This window comes from Poecile atricapillus, chromosome 4 (assembly GCF_030490865.1).
Source record: "Poecile atricapillus isolate bPoeAtr1 chromosome 4, bPoeAtr1.hap1, whole genome shotgun sequence".
NCBI lineage: Eukaryota > Metazoa > Chordata > Aves > Passeriformes > Paridae > Poecile > Poecile atricapillus.
Window position 1 is genome coordinate 15,381,282 of NC_081252.1, and position 20,430 is coordinate 15,401,711.

At 42.1% G+C, this 20,430-nt stretch overlaps 1 protein-coding gene across 1 annotated transcript in view; it reads right to left on the reverse strand.

Annotated features, from left to right (window-relative positions):
- Positions 1-4,144: 4,144 nt before the first annotated feature.
- Positions 4,145-20,430, reverse strand: part of RNF150 (ring finger protein 150) — a 125,254-nt gene continuing 108,968 nt past the window's right edge. The window contains exon 7 of the mRNA XM_058837904.1: positions 4,145-11,201. Within this exon, the coding sequence (XP_058693887.1) occupies positions 11,083-11,201 (119 nt within the window). The 3' untranslated portion in view covers positions 4,145-11,082. The remainder of the gene's footprint in view (positions 11,202-20,430) is intronic.

Below are 20,430 nucleotides of genomic sequence, written 5' to 3' on the forward strand. Positions count from 1 at the left end.
CTTTAACAACATCTTTAAGTCAAAGTGTGAAATGTGCCATTTCCTTCCCCCATGGAATCAGACTGTGGTAGGGGCTGCAGTGCTGGTCTCCAGTCCCACTTTTGTTCCTTTCCTGCTCCTCACCTCATGCTGAAGCCACTGTCACCAGGTATCCTGGCTGGGTTTTGTTTTGTTTTCCCTAGCTATGACCTGGGGTAGCAGTTCTGCTCCCCTCCAACAAATCTGCTGGCTACTGGGCAAGATGCAGCTTTCCTGGGCTGGTCTTCAAATAGATCCTGGGTCTATAGACCAGGGAATCTCACTGAGTGGCTGACAAAGGCTAATTGCATCCTTTATTTAGGTGATCTGCAGCCCATGCCTGTGCTGTTCCAGAATATGTAGCTACTCTCGCCCCAAACCTGGAGGTTTGGGGGCTTCTTGTGCTTCCCCACCTACACGACGGACACGGAGGGCTGCGCGCAAGGGGGAACGTCCCAGGGAGAGCAGAAAACCCCCCCGCTGTGGGACTTTCCCCTTGTTTAACATGGTAAATAATCACTGATTCGGCTCAATAATTAAAGCCAGGTGCAGGTGGATGCCAGAGACACCGTGGCGCGGGTAGGCCGCCCGAGGCTGGGCGACGAATTCGCGAGGCGTGAGAGCCTCCTGCTGGAGAGATATGGAGCGGGATGCAGGATGCGGGATGCAGGCAGCTGCCTCTGCCTCCTGTCCCCGCGGAGCGACAAACACCCTTTACTGCTCATTTTTGGAACTACTTTCTTAAGTCCTTAGAGGCTGCGCCCCTGCCTCCCTTCCATGTCCTCCAGCCGTAAATCCTTTGTCTCCAGGAGCTGAAGCTGGGCACCTCTGGAGGAGCCCCGGGATCACCAGATGGGGGGGCACTGCTGGTGCTCTAGGCTGGGGCATGCAAGTAACATCCAAAACCCATGGGAGTGAGGAGTATTTCCTGGTGTGATGCTGGGCAATACCTTAGCTGTGTTACTGCCACAGGGCTTGTCTCCATCCTCCTTTCCTGACATTGTGCTCTGCCTGGGACTTCATGCCATGCAGTCATGGAAAGGGCAGTGAGATCTGGAGAAAGGCAGCAAGGACATAGAATCATAGAGCTATGGAATTGTTAAGGCTGGAAAAGATCTCTAAGGTCATTAAGTTCAACCATTAACCAGTACTGCCAACCCCCCTACTAAACTGTGTCCCTGAGTGCCACATCTACATAATTTTGAAACCTTCCAGGGATGATAATTCCACCACTTCCCTGGGCAGCTTATTCCAATGCCTGACCACCCCTTCAGCAAAGAAATTTCTCCTTACATCCAATCTAAAACCCTGATGCAACTTGAGGCCATTTCCTCTGTCCTGTCATTTGTTGCCTGGGAGAAAAGACTAAATCCCACCAGGCTACACCTTCCTTTCAGGAAATTGTAATATGGTCTTCCCTGGGCCTCATTTTATCCAGGATAAAACCCCCCAGCTCCCTCAGCTGCTCCCCATAGGACTCATGTTCCAGACCCTTCCCTGCTTTGTTGCCCTTCTCTGGTCACACTCTATGTCTTTCCTGTAGTGAGGAGCCCAAAACAGAATGCATGCTAAGACATGAAACAGCATCCCACAAAGTAAGACTGAGCTCAGTCCCTGCAGCCAGGTAGCACTTACACCTGTTTTAGCAGTTGAACTTGATGATCTTAGAGGTTTTTTTGAACCTCGAGAATTTTGTGATTCTGTAATATAGTAGACCTTTTTAAAACCAGGTACAGCGTGAGGGAGGTGACTTGTCCTGGTGTTACTCCTTTGTAGGTGTCTGCTCCCAGCCCTGGTTGAGTCAGACTAAGAGGGCTGCTGGTTGGAGGCAGCACAACTGTCCCAAGTAGGGACAGAGGAACAACTTTATCTGAGCTCTGGGTTCCAACAAATGAACACTGGGGCTCTGCCAGCACATCCACGGCATTACCACACCTCTGGCAGGAGGGACATGCTTCCTAGCTGGAGCAGGAAGGAGGAGGGACATCTGCCTGGGCTTCTATCACCAGGAGTTGCTGCTGGCCTCCCTGTGCAAGCTTGCCTTTGCTGTCAGGTGAGTGGATGGACTGTAAACCCAAGCTGCAGATTCAGATGTCCAGGAGGATGTCCAGAGGAGCCATGCAGCAGCCTGCAGCAGGGGGCGGCCTAGGCATGTAAGGGTGGTGACACTTTGCCCACTTCCACTGCTGCCAGGACTTACCAGCAACTTGTTTGCACAGAAATTGAAGCTGAGGAATGAGCGTTTTGCAAATTTATAGCCTCACCTGTTAAGCACCGATTTCCTATAGCTGAATGCTGATAAATACAGTGGCTCATTAGATTTCTTTCGGGTCATGAAGTCCTATTTCCTAAGGGATGCCCCCAAACCTGATTTCCCTGTGTTAGAGAATTGCCTTCTCAGTGTTTCTTTTTCCAGAGCGGCTTCCTGAAACCCAGCACAGGTGAATGCATCTCCTTTTTGGGCACCCTAAAAGTGCATTTTCTTTCTTAGCATGGTTTGGATATCCTGGGATCCTGTGTTGTACATACTGCTGTATGTACATTTGCTGTGCAGAGCAAACCTGGAGAAATTCCCTTTGAATCTCACATCCTCTCCATTGACTGTGATGCGTCTGAGTGTCACCTCCTTGAATCAAAAGAGCAAGTATAATTTGCCTTATTTCTTCTGGAAAAAACAAACAAACAACCAAACCCACAAAGCAACCGAGCACAGAGCAGCACCGCTGTACTTCCATATTTTGACTAGAAATGAATTCCATATAGAGCAGAGAGTGATGTAACACGAGTCCCAAGCAGTGCTTACATCCTGGCACTAATTGCCTGTCGGCCGTGGTTATTTGCAGCCCCGCTGGCCTTGCGGGCGGTTCGGCGTGGCGCTCCCTCTGCTGCGCCGGGCGTGCAGCTCCCACGGCAGCCGCGCACAGCTGCCTGCCAAGGAAACACAGCCCCGCTCCCCCCGAGCTGCCTGGGAAATGCAGACACCGAACAAAGACGCTGGCAGGCAGGGAGATGCGTGGGGAAGAGCGAGACCGGATTTCTTGGCTAGAAAGACATAAATCCTCTTTCCAAAGGCAAACCAGTTTTTTGTTTTTTTTTTTTGTTTTTTTTTTTTTTTTCATGTGGAGGGCTTCTGCCCTTGGAGCAGGGCTGGTGGGATGGGAGCTTCAGGCTGTGTTGCTGACAGGAGTTGAGAGGAGAAAAGTAGTTCCCGGCGTTGAGGATAAAGCCACGTTAAATCGCAGGCGGTTTTCCTACTCTGAGACAGCTGCTGCCCCTCTGTCATGGGCAGAGCAGAGATGAACGCGGTGGGGTGCATAGGAGCAAGGAGGCAGCAGGCTCTGGGGAGCTGAGAGTGAACTGGCCCACAGCTGCTGCCTTCCCGGCTCCTGGGTGTAATCCAGTCCAGGGCTCCAGCTGATCTGGCTATGTTGTCACCTCGAAGGCGGCGCTGTGCCTGGAAAAGCAGCAGGCAGAAAGGAAAAAAGGTGGGCCAGGATGGGGGCGGGCTGGGACCCGCGGCAGGGCTGTAGTCTGAGCCAGGAGCTGGCTCCTTCAGGGATTTCTCCCTGCCTTCTTTTGTATTTACTGGAAAACTTTTCTGTAAATGTCTTAAATTACATTTAGGCAGGATTTTTACTGAGCCTCAAACCTTTTGCAAGCAGCATACCTGTGCTGGATGACACAACAACCACTGGGCTCTCCTCCTCCTGCTCGCAGGGATGCAGTGATGTCTGATAAGGCAAGGGAAGAGCAGCTGGATGACCCCTCACAACAGTGGTGCAATTCCCACTGATGCATGGCAGAGCAGTCAACTTTTAAAGCTGTTTTAACACATCATGCCCAGTGTCTGGGCTGAAGCTGCAGCTCTCCCTTGAGGTAGCAGAAGCATTTACCTCTCACACAGCTGCTGCTTTCTGTTTACAAGCAACTGAAGGGCAGAGGGGACAAGAGCAGTAAGGAGCTGGAGATGTGTCACGAAGACTAGGCTGTCCCTTGGGTCCCTTCCCACTGTACCTTCTGCCTCCTATGAATGCCAAAGTTTGCAGTGGCTGAGCTCAGGAAGAAACAACCCACAAGTTTCACACGTCAGGAAATTCCAGGTTTACACAGGCTGCTAGAAAATACATACAACACAATAATCAGATTTGTTTTATTAAAAAACTTGCAATAAAATTCCTTGGAATTCACCGTCTTAACTTTGAGAGTTGTAATATTTTACTAGTACGTAATAACACAGTCTCACATATTTACATTATAATCCTCTATATAACAAAAATAGCCATGTTGGACTGCTGAATAATGCTTCCAAGTATTAGCCACAACATTTTGGTATTTCCCCCAGCTGAGTCACTGTCTGTGCTCTTTAGCATTTACAGTATCTAACAAAGCAAGGACACAAAATAATAAAAAGTATGTCTCATGATTTCAAATCCCTTTAAGATGGTAGTTCTCTGACTCCCACATTTTTCAAGAGAGATAAAGTGCATTGGAGAGGAAGATGTATATGTTACAAAATGTCAGTGAAGAGTTAAAAGTTTATTTGCAAGACTGTACAGAAGGGAAAAAAGGTCAAAAATAATCTTCACAAACTGCTACTGCACAGTTTTGGCAGCATGTCATAGGTAGCAGGGAGAAGGGGGGAATGAAAGACAAGAAAAAGCATGGCCCAGGCAAATGCCACAGTGTGACTTTGCCATGGCCTTTTGGTAGGTGTTTCCCAAACCAAAGCTTCAACACAGCTAGAGCCACAGTGCAGGAGTGTAACAACCCTGCACAGCCTCAGCTTGCTGAGGCTGGTGAGTCTGCCAGGCAGGGACAGAGAGCTGAAGCCTCCCAGTAAATCTGATCCTGCTGTCCAGAGTAGGATTGATTACTCTGGAGAATTTCACTGGGACAGACCATTGTCTCTGAACTTAAGGAAGTTTTTTCATAAAGCTGTGCATTGATCCATGTGGTATTTATTTAGTTTGGGATTTTTATTCCTTTTTTAACACTTGCATTTGCTGGTAGGGCTCTGCTGTGAGAAGAGACATGGCTAGAAAAATCCTTTAGCCATCATGGAAAACCAGGATACTGCTGCTATGTTCAGGAACTGCATACAACTGGGATGCCACATATTTTTTTTTTTTTGTTTGCTTATAAACTACTCTAAATAGAAATAATTCTCTTCTGGAAATGGATGGAATGTATATTTTGACAAGTAAAAAACAGTTTTAAATGTTCACTAAATACAAGGAACATCTTGGTATAAAAATAACAGACCCTCCCACCCACTGTCCCCTCTTTACATATCTAATTATAAAATGGTACAGTCATTTCAGGTTCCTAACATGAAACAAGTATTGAGGATGGCATTACATACATATACAAAACATTTAGATATTTGACATCTGAAATAACTGTATACATTCAGAGCAAACAAGCATCTTGATCTGGCTATTGTGTTTAATGCTGCTCAGGACCAAAGAATCAAGAAATAAACAAGAAAGGGAAAACACTATTGCTCCTTTTTTTTTCCTCCCATTTCTTTTTCCATTCATTACAGAAAGTCATTTCCACCAATTCACAATTAAAATACTCGAGAGAGACAAGATTAAATTCAGATGGAAAAACCATCCGTTGGCTTTTCATTCAAAATCCACATCTTTAATTTCTTTATTTCTCCCTTTGAAATACAGCTCCTGCTTAGAAGGATGTTTCCTTGAAAAAGAAATGGGCAGATAAAGGGGCCAAGTGGGTGTCCAGCCCAGTGGGGTAAGCAGTGTGGCAGAGGGGCAGCCCTCACACTTGCCCTCACTCTCCCTCCCAACCCACAGCTGCCATCTGCTTCACAAACAAATCCTCCCTGAACAGTCCATCTAGCATTCCTCATTCTCAGATGCTATCAATTAGTTCAGATAACAGCTTGGTAAAATGAAAGTAGTGCTTACTTTGGATCAATGTCCCCTATTTAAGAAGCCTGTGAAGGCAACACCTACAGCTTCATTTTCCCTCAAGCCTAAAATACACCACATTGTGTTTCCCACTCATGCTAACCAAGCCGATTCACTGCCATCATTCTGCCTGCCCTAAATACACTGACACATTTTTGCATCTGCAAAACAAATGTGCCCACATGGGCTCAGTGTTCATCAACAAAGTTCCAATCCCAGGGTCAACATTAGCCATGAAGAAGCTTGGCTGTCCCGAACCTGCTGAAATCTCACAGACTGCTTTTCACCAAGCCCTGGAGCTGAACTTGGGCCAGCTCCTTTCCCTTCTCCAACCTGCTCCAAGAGATATGGCAGCCCAAAACACAGGAGAGGAAGCAGCACTGTGCTTTGATTGCCTTTTATTTGAAATGCTATGTTGATTCCATGATCTCCTTCCACTGCAACAAAGGCTCACTCTTGGAAAAACATTTGTGAGATGGGCTGGGAAGGAACAGGCTAGATTTCTTTACCCTTTTAGTCCTGCAAAATGGATGCACCCCAACAGCAATGCCCTGCTTGCAATGACTCCCTTGGGATTTGATCCAGGGATCATTAGTGAGATCCAAGAGACTACTTATCATATGTGATTTCAAGAATTTATTTTTCCAAATTGCCTCTATAAAGCCTTTTTCTTTAGTGCCACAATCTCCCTCAAATAAATGGCCTAAAAATGATAACTGCTTCTGATTTTACAACAGTACAGTTTCCATATTCACATCAATGCACTTTTATATGCATAGATGTCAATTTAATTCTAGAGTGCTTAAAGAATGAACTGCAGTGCTATGATAGTCCTGATCCTGGTTTTGAGGCTCTAAAGCAGTCAGAAAATAAAAAACGTCAAACCCTCAGAAAGTGCCAGATCTGTATCCCCAGCAGAACAGGTGAGCTGTGAGGAGGGGATGTAGACCTCATGCTTTGCACATCTGCATGCATACATCAGGTTGCTTGTGAGTGCAAAATTCTGCCTGTATAACCTTCTATGCATCCTAACTATTGAACAGACCTTTGGGAAGGCAGCTTAGTGAAATCCAAAAAATCCAAGTATACTCTGAGCACAGTTTCTGTCTCACCAAGTTTCATCCTGCAGCCCAGCCTGAGTGATGATGAGCCTCACTAAGGCAAATGCTTTTCCCACCTACTACTTGCTCATAGAAAAGTGCTTCAGATGACGAGATGGGAATTGCTGGGAGAGGCACAGGATCAATTTAATGACAAGAGTGCCTTTTCTTGGGAGCCATACAATCCCCTGGCCACTGCCCCTGCACAGGAGATGCACCCCCCCGCCCCCAGTCATGGCGCCAGCCTGCAGAATTGTATCTGTGAACACTTGCTTGTCAGAGGGCTCTAGAGGATTTTGTTCTTTCCTGGATGCATGCTAAAGGCTGCTCTCCCTTCTGAACAGCCAGTACTGTGTCCCAGCAGCTGAACCCCACCTACTTAATGCCCAAACTTAGTGGGCAGCAGTACCAAGGTGTGCATGGGCATGCAGATATACAGAATTAAGGCTTTCATACATGTTACAAACACACGTGAGGGGGTCTTAATGTTTATAAAGCACTTCAAATTCCCAAGGTAGTTCACAGGTTATATATGCAAAGCACACTGTCAGTCAGGTCAGGCTTCAGGAAAACATTTCCTTTTGACACAGGGACTTAATTGTGCTCATAGAAGACTTGTTGAAAGTAATGTGATTTTGGTGCAAGTCCAAAAATAATCATAAGCGGGTTTTTTTTAGTAGGACAGAATAAAACATTTACTTAAGTGCTTTCCTAAGTTCATGCTTCAGTGATGTGTAACCTGGCTTTGCCCTCATCATCACTTAACAGTGCTCAAAGCTGCAGAACACCTGAGGACAGGGATGGAACAACATCTTCCCTAAGTGAACCTGCAGGTAGAACTGGGAAAGCAAAAGCAGAAAGACTCTTGACCCAGATTTGCTAGGATGCTTCTACTAAAAGGCATATCACTTATTGGTGGTATATCAAAACCACTCACCCAGCCTGGCACCCTGCCTCTTCCAGTGGCCACCTGTGGACCCTGAGGGACCAAGTCTAATTATGGGATATTTAGGAAAAGTGTGTGCACAGTGTGAGACCTCTACAAAGCTCTTCATTAACGCTCAGAAATACATGCAGGGTCCAAATTACCAAATCTGTGATGCCTTTTTGAGCACACCACCCTTCAATGATTTTGCTAGGCAAAGGACCCAGCCCAGTGTCAGCTGGGAGTTTCCCTTCTTGCCTCACTTTTCCACAGAAAAACACTTTGCTTGTTCTGTTGTGCCGTGGGTGATTCTGCTACAGCAACAGCTAATTGGTCAATCTATCCATTGAGATCAACTTAATTCAGTTCATGAAATAAAATGAAGACTTTGTGACAGTTCCTCTAAAACCCAAACAATTTGGCCAAGAGTTCTCTGCCTGTGTGCTGTGCTACAGTGTGCAGTGTATGTGAAAGGATCACTGACAACTTGGACATTGTGTTTGTCCTGTGACATGTAGCACCCAGGCTCTAGTGGAAGAAATTGTACCAGTGTGTGGACTTTCTGTAAGGAGCCCTTACTGTATATAACCAGCTTCACTCCTTCCTCTGCAGTAGTTTGAAATTAATTTCATTCCTGGGTCAAAATTTGATATAAGCACCACTTAAATCCCATTTCAGCATTATTTACAGAGCTTAAATGGAACTGATGCAGTACCTAGTGCAAACTTTCATGTGTAGGGGTCAATTTCAACATTGATGTGTCAGGTCTTTCCCATAGAAGCAAGAAATAGAGAAGACATAAAAGAATAACGAAAACAAGATTACAGAACCACAAATATTGTCAAGACTGACCTAGTGTACCCTCTGGAACAGTCCATAATTTTCTTTTTAAACCAAAATTCCCAGCTGCCTCTATCTCTTTAATTGAAAAAAGATTTTCATTTCAATGGCTTTTAAAGATGTAACTGCACCTTTATGGGTAATTTTCATAGAACCACAGAATGGCTTGGGTTGGAAGGGATCTTAAAGATCATCTAGTTCCAAACCCTCTGCCATGGCCAGAGATATCTTTCCCTAGACCGGGTTACTCAGAGCTCCATCCAACCTGGCCATGAACACTTTCAGGGATGGGGCATCTACAGCTTCTCTGGGCAACTTCTTCCAGTGCCTCATCATCCTCACAGTAATAATTTATTTCTAATCTCTAATCTAAATCTGTCCTCTGTCAGTTTAAAACCTTTACCTCAAGATTAACCTGCAATTTAGGGACACAAAACATAAACTAAAACTAAACTAAATGTTTAATTAGCTCTAAATGGACAAAAGAGCATGGAGAGTATTTTTTCCTTCTTTCTATACTAAAAAAGCAAGTCAGCCAAAATTTTAGGGGTAGTTCTGAACACATATGTTCCTGAATAAAATCTGAAAAATTTTGTCTGGAAGCTGGTTTTCACATTTGACAAGTAAATCAGCAAGGAGATTAAATGCAATGAGACCTAACAGTTGCATTTTGAGATCCCACCATGACACTGCCAAGTCAAAATGTTTGACCTCTGCCATAAAATTTCATGCAGAGTTGTTGATTCTGTGTTCAGCATTCACATGTTGATTCTGTGGACTGACTCAGGAGACAGTAACATGATTCAAATCATCTGACTCTCAACAGAAACTATGTACTCTTGTCTAACAGTAAGCTTCTTCACAGCTGAGTATTTTGACTGAAAAACCAAATCATACACTGAAAAATTAACAGTGAGCTCTTACCTGGAAAGCAGAGCTCAGGATGAAATAAATTATTATGTCAGGTCATTATTATTTAGGTGTTTTGATTTATGTTAGTTCTTTTATTTTCAAATTCCCTTCCCATTATATTTTGGTATATGTATCTGTATACAAATTGCAAATATTCCATTATGCTTCTGACAACATTGACAGGGACTCTGGAGGGCAACAAACCACCTGAACTCTTGTTAGATAACAAGCAGACAAAAACTGCTGTCAAAAAGTAAGAAATGAAACCCACTGAGGGAAAAGACCCGAAGCAAACCAGGAATTAAACATTTCAAACGACTGCCTTTTGCTCCCTTACCAATTTGTGACACTGATAGCAGAATCTCCAGACCCTTTGGAAGAATACCTGCTTAATGCAGAACTGTTAATAGGCAGCCTCTGGAAACCTCTCAGATGCTCCATTAGCCCACTGATCTGCTTTTGGTCTGTAATATTAAGGAAAGAAATGATGTTATGCTAGATCTTTTTTTCCAGCTACTGAATTGTCACTTGAAGGAAGGACACTAATGTACTGACACCTGTGAATAGCGTAAAATACAGGACAGGACTACATGGATGGAGTGATGTTTTAAGCTTTTCTTTCTCTTCTTCACACTGTACAATATTTGTCTAGAACAGAGCTCTAAGTAAAAGACAAACTAATGTAATTTTAACCCAAATTTCAGCTAATTCAGAGCTCTCTTACAAATAAAAGCCTTCAGAATATACTATTTCCAAGCCTTCCACTTAATGAAAGCAGGTGTTACATTAATGCAGGGTGCTGGTGCATCATCCTTCTGAAGCCAGCCATATGTAATTCATGCAGAAACAACAAAGCAATGATAAATCCTGGTCAGATCATGAAGTGACGAGTGAACAGGAATTCAGATTTCTGGACTGAACTCTTGAAAAAGCTGGGATCAGTCAATAAAAACAGAGTGTCCAATCACAACAAACTATAAACAAACAAACAAACAAATAAAATAAACATATGCCTTTTCAAAAACCCAACAAAAATTTGATTGAACAAGTGTAGAAAACACTCAAGTTGTCATTACAGTTGCAATGACAGTTCCCTGGACAGTTCCATGACTGCTCTCAAGCACGTGGGTAAACTGGAAGTATCCATCTCCCATGTGAATGAAGGTGTGTAGATGATGAAACCACATCCAGGCAGATACAACAGTTGCTATTGCTTTTCATTACCATCTCAGTATGGAGTGTGCAGGAGTGACAGTGCTCTGGAGGCATGTGCATGACTGGTCCAAATCCTAGAAAGCTGACTGAGTCCCTACCTGTGACCCTCCCCTGTAGTTTAGTGTTGAATCTCTGTTTTTCAAGATTTCACCTCTTCGCAGTCTTGATCAGTGGAAAGCTCCACATCAGACAGTCCAACCTCCATTGCCATAATCAATGAAATATCTGAATCACTGCTGACTGCTGGCTCCTGTTCATCTGTGAGGATAGAAAAGACAGGAAAAGGTCATGTCTTTCTATTAATATATTACGAATTTTTAGTTCTGCAGGTGGAACCCAGAGGTCCCTCCACTATTGAAATTGTGATTAGATTACAAACTTTGTTCTTATTCAATATCTGTCTAAAACACTCCAAAAATATCCCAAAATTCAAGCCATTCATAGTAAAAACATGGTAAAAAGGAGCCTGGATGGGTAACATTTTCTTCTCTTAATCCTCCCATCCAGAGCTCTTCATCCAGGTCCTTCATGAACTTCCTCCCACCACCTGAGAATTGCCCTCCCTGTCCCCTTTCATTTCCTCAACCTGGCATCATCCTACTCTCCCCACAAATATAATAGGTTAATGACAAAGCCACAGGCACCTGGCAGAGCAACTCGGTCATCAGGAAAACATTCCTAACAAAAAAATCTGCCTAAACCCTCAGTAAGTGATAGAATCTCAGAGGACATTTTTAAGAGGGCACTAGTCTAATGTAGGAACATAGGCATTGGACCAGGACAAAAGAAATCTAGGACTTTGGACTAGGCTACTTGCCTTCTCAAGTGGCTTCTCTTGTCCTTTTCTAGTCTCTTTAAATTCACTCTTTCCTCTGATTTGAAGATACCTTGCAGGTTCTTGATCCAGGCCGAAGGTGCACCTTAATGCACCATGACCCCAAATTCACTGTGAGTTGTACTGTTGACTTCTGCCAAACTGCAAATCACATTGTAGGAAGAGCAACTTGTTTTTGCTTTGATCCCACAGCACTTACCATGTGTATATTTAGCAGCAAATAAAACCAACAGATTTTAAAGGACTAAAAGCTAATTTCTTCCAAGAACAGTAAGGGAAGCAGAGCACACTAGGGAGATTTTCAAAGGCACAAAACCTTCATAAGTGGCTGAGTCCCTGACAGAAAAAATTGATGGTTTATATTTTCAAGTGGTTTAATTACAAAGATGGTATTTATACTGTAACAATACAATGTATGTAAATTTGTGGCAGTTTTTCATTTATATATTTTATTTTTCAGACAATAGAAGCAGAGCCTGATTGATGCTAAAAAGTTTAGAAGTTGAATATCTAAGAATTAATAAGAAACATGATAGAGGAACCAGGAAAATAATAACTCTTCACAGTTTAATTATTCACTTGAAGCTGAGTGAACACAATTAGTCACCTCTCAAGAGCACCATGATTTTTAGGTCTTTTATAGGAAAAACCTCTATATGTGTTTACTTGTGCTGGGATTAGACCTCATGTTCTGCAGGGAAAGCTTGAATGGGATCTGCTTTATTGAAACTGAAAGAGACAGTGTTTTCATTTGCAATTCTTCCCAGTTTTCACCCTGGATTACTTTTATACTTTCTTGGTTGCAAGATAAATAATTAACGCACAAACAACTTTATATCTCTATCTTTTTTTTTTTCCCTTTCAGCATGACATTAATAAACATTTCAAGGCATTGCTTCTGACCATAAATGTTTCCACCAGAGGTAGAGGAAGTATTTACAAGCTGAATGATACATCCTGCAGACTTCAGTGGTCTTCAATGACATTGAACCTTCAGGTGAGCTACTAGACCCTAGAGTACATCAGAGCATCTCACACACCTCCAGCACCTAAAATCTTTAGTGGTAACAGATCCTTGAGTCAGAATAATGTGGTTTCAGAGCAGTGGATTATTTATCATTCCTCTATAATTAATAGGATTCTTAAAAACAATGAAAATTATGCTTAAGAGCAAGTTTATATTTGCAAGACGGGGTTCCTGAGGTGTAGCCATATTGAACAGCCACTTGGAGCACTCTTGAGAGCTAAGGTGTTTTCCATTTGAACTAGCTGTGCAGAAGAAAAGGACTGGCTGAATAGTGACAGCCAGATGCATGCTGAAGAGGCAGGCAGAGCTGCCAGCACCAAATGTCAGAGCATCAAATGAGCAGCGTTTAATAATGCTGAAATGTCATTTCAGGAATTGTTGTTTCTTCCAGGGTTGCACAGCAGAAAAAAATTTCAACTGCGTTCAAGACAGGCAGATAGAACAGGACCAGATTTTCAGCTCACCTACCTAATATCTGATGGAGGTACAGCGGCACACACTCTCCAAACCAACAAACTCAAGTTTTATTTTACAAATCCTATACAATTATTTAAATTCTTGGATCTTAGTCTTTGCAAAGTGTGGGCTTTGTAGTTTGTCTTCTTTGGAACTGAAGTGCAGGTCAGCAGGAACAAGGAACAATGCTAAAAATGTCCATGCCTACGCTCTGGCATTGCTTTTCCAGCACTGTGATAGTGCCTAGAAACAGAAGCACTCCACTTCCCTTGCTTGCCACCAGCGCAGCAGTTCAAAATCCTAAAGCTACAGCTTTGGCAGAGTGGGGAGAACATCAGCATTCTTATACCTTCCCTTTCAGGGAAGCACTGACATTTCTTTGGAAGCTGTAGGCAACATAAGGAAATTAATGCATCCCTCAGCATTACCTGCTGGCTCCTGTAAACAGGAGTCCTGCTACTGACCCCAACACACACAGGATGAAACTCTGGGAGGCTGCAGAAAACACGGATCAACTGTAGGTAACTCTGTCTGCAAGGTCTACAAACTGCCTCACTACGGCTCCCCCACACAACACGGGCTTGCCAGACTGTGCCGGTTTGTTTTATTGCTCTTTTTTTTGGCTTGCTGCTCAATAATAAGAGCCAGCACAGTTACTGTTATTTGTAAAAGGTAAGGAAAACTCAACTACACTGCAAGTGCCAGGAGCTTAGCCTGCATTTTGCATCCGTGCCTTTCAGATCCTACTTACAATGACAAAGCTTATACAATCACACAGCTTTTACAGAAGATGCCTAACTCACTCTAAACCATCTTTATGACCCTTTTGCAAGATTTTTGTAATTTGCTGTTTTTCTTAAAGCCCTGAAGTCAGATGAGGAGCTCAACTTTCAGTGAAGATCTCAGCTTTCACTTAAAAATAAATGAAGCTTAAGAGAAAAAAAGGAAACAAAGTGTTTTAAAAATTAAATCTCTATTTTCTAGACAGATTTTATGTTGGAATATCTGACCTGTGAATTTAGATATTTGAAATTGCCAACCCTGTCTAACCACACATACTTTAATACTTCCACTGTGTTTTACAGTGCTTCTTACCATGGGCAGAAAGCCTTTTGCTTAATGAAGCAAAGGGCACATCCTAAGCTGCTTTCCAGACATTGTAGTACCTACAGCAGGGAACTGTAGACCTCCCTGCCACATTCCTCTCACACCAGTGAAACATAATACACCACAGCATGCTGCCTGTCCAGACAGACTTCTTCCACTCACTTGTATTTCCTGACACACATTCTTTTGAGAGGTGAAATTAACCAAACTCCTTTTCTAGCCAGTATTATTTTAACTCAATTACACTAGCATGGGAAGAATATCACCACATAGATTTGGAAGTGACCTACACAAAGGTGGTACAGCCCTTACTTCTTGAAAAGTGCATCAAGTGATGCTTATATTTGAATATCACTGCAATCAAACAAGGATGAAAATAGCTAATTACCCTAGTGATTTGAAAACAGTAAGTTTGCATGCTAGTAATAGTTATCTACTGCTGCTGCTATTTAAAACTATTGGTGTAAGTCTGTAGCTGTTGTGCACTAATAAATATTCCAAAAGAAGGAGGTCAGACAATGGGTTTCAACGAATTTGATACTGCTTGAAAGAGGCTTGGGAGGGAGCTAAGCATTGAACAGTGAGTGAAAAGTGCATTTATAAACCCATTCCTCTGCCAAGCATACAGGCATGGGCACCGGCTGAGATATACCTGCAATGACCCACTCAAAGGTGAGAAACAAGCTGATGAAACTCTGTGGGCTTTGCACGCAGGCTTCATTCCTGCTCACCAGTGTGCTCCTCCCAAGGGGGCCATATCCCATATAATCATTTGATGTCCCTAGGACACAGACAGTGCCATGGGGTTCTCCTAAAACTTCTCCAGCTTGCCTCAGAGGCTGAGATTTCCCCCAAGCTCACTGAGCTGTAAAAGCTGTAAAAGCCTGGGCTCAAATGTCAATAAGCAATTTGCATCCAGGAAATCAGCAGAAAAATGAGACCACACTAAAATGTTAACAACAAAAGTTTCTTGGCATTAAATACATATAAAAGGTTTGTCTAGGATGGCATTTCTTTCCTTCTCTGGACCTTGGAGTAGCTCTCTGCTATTTCATCCATTTAAGAATAAGCAGAGAAGTACTACTACTCATTTCACATCCTCACTGCAGTGAAATATACCTTATTTCACAACTCCTCAGTTTGTGAAGACAGATTTAAACAAAAACATGAAATCCCTGGTATTAGTTATGCTCCCAGATCTAGATAAGTATCTAAAATGCATGCATTACCATGAACCTTATTCCAGTCTAGGGCTCACTTCTTCTAAGAAAACATTCAGATATGTCCAGAAGGATTTTGCTTCATAAGAAATCAGAAATGTGACCATCTCCTAGAGCTCTGAGGACCTGATCAGAAAATATATTCAGAGTCACTAGAGGCGCTGATATGGATCTTTATCAAACACATTCTGCCCAGCTTGAAGCCACAGAAGAATGCCAATGCAAGCAATACTATTCAGATTTTGTTTCCAGTATAAGAACAACCAGGACACAATTCATCATATTTGATTTCTATGAGACATATCTAGAGTACTCTATTTTTCTTTGTCTGCCTAAGAATGCACTTCACCATAACAGAGTTTATTGTTACCTTCTACTATGGCCTTGCCATTGCATCACTTTGCTGTTTATAGTCTAAGCGGAAGAACATCTTATGAAATTATTACCTCAAATGGCAACTCTATTCACAACAATAACAACTACATCTACCACAAAGACCCCATCTTTTAAAAATATTACTGATTGTTAAAATTATTCTCAGGTTAATAATCTCATACTTCTCCTTGGATCATTTTATAAGTCTCAAATTCCTTCCATATAATCTTGAGAATTGTAACACTTTAGAATGGGCCATAACTGCACTAACATAACATAAAATACATGTTAAAAAATGCCTATGAAATCTCTAATGCAAAAGAAAGTGGGGATATGTTTGAGGAGAAAGGACTAATACAGTCCTTCTGTACACAGAGGCTAATTTAAAAAATGAAGAAGTTTGGCTGGCTACAATTGAGAACAGAGCACTGGAGAAATATTTTATTGCTGTTCCCTAGAATCAGAGGGAGATTTATCTGAGCAGAAAGGGGAATAAGTACTTGAGCGTGGTAACTGCTTTTGGAAGGAAAGGTTAGAGTCTTTTTTGTTAATAACAAACCAGAGCTCTGTGAATGTACTAATGGCAACAAAGCTTCTTCCAGGAGGTAAAGCAGATGATGTCTGAAACGTTTTACAAAGAATACCCAGACATCAGCATGCAGAAAGAACCACATGGCAAGATTAATTCAAGATGACACTTCAAAAATATATTTATCTGCACCAAACCCTTAAGTGGTTGAGAGATGTGATAGATGGATCTGGATATGATGTAAAATACTGGAGGCTCTCCCAAAGTAAACTTGTTTTTTTCCCTTACTACTGAATAAAAGGACAACAAAATTTCTCCCCTTAATCTTTTTCTAGGATACTTGGTTTGGGAGAATATACAGCATGTCTTAATGAAAAACAGCTAAACACATGGTTCCTTGTCTTTAAACATCCTGCAGCAGGATGAGCTAACATCATCATCATCATCATCTGGAAATCACACCCCAGTATCTCAAGCCAAGCATCAACATGGAGAATCTTTTAATTTTCTGAAGCCTAAGTTTGGAGCGTGTTGTATTTAAGCAATAAACTTCAACACCAGTTACCTGAGAAGACATTTTGTGCTTTGGCAAGACCAATAAACTCATTTTCAGAGAGAGTGCAGAAAGTATCAGCACCCAAATGCTTTCTCTGAAAGAAAGAAAAAAAAAAATCCATCCAAATAAGGATATATAACACAGGGAGCAGACAGCAAATATATTTGCAGAAAGCTGAGCAAAAAAAGGGCAGAACACATACCAGATGTTATTGTATAGAAGCAGTTGGAACTGCTGGAAAGGTTGGAACTTTTCTAACTGGCTGTAAAAGTAAAATTTTTTTTTCCCATTGTATATATATGTATATCTATCTTTAATAAGCATATACTAAATCCTTGGAATTTTACCCTGGAATCAGAACACTCAGCCTTTGAAATTCACAGCACGTATCAACATTTTAGTAGTCAAGACTTTGGAGATCAGTCTCCTCTCTGTGAGAGATTAGTTGACATCCTGGGAACTTTTGATCAGCTGTCTTAGTGGGGAGCTGCCAACCCTCTGTGATACAGCAAACATGCCTCTGCCAGGTATGACACAAGAAAATCTAATATTTTTGCTTTCAGTATAATTTCCTCTTTGTTCTAACTCTTATGGGACATGGTCATCATGTCCCTGCCCTGGGACCAGCAGGGAAACTCTTTCTGTGACCTAAACACTGCAACACCATTTTCTTTTTACATGTCTAATCTTTCCTCTTTCCCACTGGATACTCAGTCAAATTTGGTCACAAAGATTACCAGAACAGTGAGTGGAGTCATCATACTGTCTCTTGCACTTTATGCTCTTGGATCAGCTCATCCCCAATTCAACATCCTTCACAGTTTATCTGCACATCCAGTCTTCACAGGATCATAGAGAGGCTTGGGTTGGAAGAGACCTTAAAGATCATCTAGTTCCAACCCTATGTCATAGGCAGGGATGCCACCTATTAGATGTTATTCACTACAAAGTGGTTTATTCCATCTTTGACCCCATACCTCAGTCCATACTCTTGTCTTGTTTCACTGGCAGACAAGAACCACTCCACTTCCTTCACAACAGGGCATCCAGCTTCTTAAACCTTCACAAAGTGCTTTTCCTTTCTCCCTCAAGGGCTTCCCACAGTCTGGAAGGAAAGAGGGACAGTGGGATGCTGCTGCACACCCTCCTTTACTGTTCACCACTGGCCATCCTCAGTGCCCAAATAATGCACCAGGTGCATCTCTAGTCAGGACATCATGTTCCTCTGATCCCACAGGAAGTTTCATAAGTAAACGTGGAGGCATTTCACTCAATGTATCAACTGGTACAAATTATCATTATTTAGAACATGCAGAACTTTTTCATGTCCTTGATCGAAAATCATAAAATGACATCTCTCATAAGAAGGGAAAAGATTAGAAAAACACTGAAGCACAGGGCTGCAAGTACATGACAGTTTTGTCCTTAGCTGCCTTTGGTAATATATTACTGCATTCAACACCTGAAAGCTGTCCTGGCAGTAACCATGCTGTTATAATGATCTTAAACACCAGGTGTGGTATGGGCACTATTTACTTGGTTTTGTTAGCAGCTGCTGAATGATCAGCACTCCTTGGTGTTACTGCACAACAATGAGCAAGAAGTGATAAAGTTACAGAAAAAAACATGCTGAAATTCAATTCCATTAGAAATGCCCATAATAAAAATTTCACACAGGGATGTCTTTCTCATTAGATATTAAAAAAAATACACACAGTCATGAAGTCAGAAGAGAAAAACCCCACAGAGGTGGTGGAGGAGCCTCCATATCAGATAAGTAATTTTTACTGCCATCACTAGCAAATGCAACTTCTGATAGTTACCAGCTTTGAAGTTTAAGTTTTACTTTAAGGGAAGAACAGTCCTCCTTTTTGTTCAGTATAGGGAAACAACATGTCTGAGAATGGACTCGACTCTGTTGCAGCAGCAGCTCCAGTGCCTGAAGCAGGGCACAGCTGTAGGACCACTGTGCCTGACAAGTCAGGGCAGATTAGGACAGCAATCCATGGTCATCCATCCTTCAGCATCCTCCACTCTACCCAAGGGCTGCCCACAAACAACAGACATGTGCAGAGACCCTAACATTGTATGCCACACCTTTTTATTTTTACCCTCTGACATCCCACAGTGAAATCAGTGTCCCTCCCACTGGCTCACACACGTGGACTTGCAGAAATTGACCATTTCTAGTCTCCTGCCAGGTACATGTCCCCCTGGTTGGGGGGGATGTTGAATGTTGGACCAAAGTACACCGCTTAGGCTAAAGATTAATTCTCGCAAGTCCATAAAAATAGAGAATACTTGACAGAAACAGCACAACTCAGAGAAAATATGTTTTGAACTTCACAAGACAGTCTAACCTGATTTGATTTCAACAGCTTAGTTATATATTTTGTCACAGGACATGGCTAATCTGCTTACTGTAGCTCAAGACATAAAGATTGAGTTAAATGCAATTCAGCTGTAGACAAATTTGTAACAAGAGAAAAAAAAAAAAAACCCAAATCATGGAGCCCCACAAATTTCTCAATGACTATAAAAAATGCCAGTTTAAAAGAAAAGAACATGCTTTTCAGTCTCCCAAACTCCATCGGGTTGTAGATGTAGTCTTTCTTGATTGTGTGGCACCAGTAATAGTACAATATTCTGCAGACAGGGCTGATGCATATATTGAAAAAAAGTAAGAACCTGAACCTGAACAGATCACTGCAGATATACCCTATAGCTTTACTATTTCTTCTCTTCCAGGCTGGGCACATAGGCAAACAGATTGCAGAATGATCAATTACATAAGAACATCCATTTTTCCATACAGAAGAAACAATTTCTGCTGTTTATATGTCTGTTAGCAATGAAGAAAAATAAGCTGAAGTGTCATCCCTTAATTTTATGAGAATTGCAGTAGTTTTTAAAAACAAATTGTAGGTGCTTTCAAAACATTCTACCAATTTAAATCTCCTCTCTATGGGTTACTTATAGTATCCATACACTTCCTCTTCTGAAGTCCTTAATTAAAAATTCTGCAAGGAAGCCTTCTTTAACATCCAGTTTCACAGAAGCCTTACAGAAGAAAGTTTTAATTCTAATTGAAAACAAGGTACACTTAATTTCCAGTGCCCCTTATTCAGATACACTCATGGTAGGTACTTGTATCTGATCCTCCCTCATGCACACTCAGAAAGGACAGCTCTGACCTTTACTGACCACTGACAATACTTAAGATGAGGTACTACTGACGTCTGGAGCTTTCAAAAATGTCTCATTTAAACTAATTAACCTCAAATACTTCACTATTCTCAGATTTTTCTTCTCTGGAGCCTTACACGATAATATTTTAAAACAACAGGAGGAGAAAGAGCAGACAAGTGTAAAAACCAGGCTT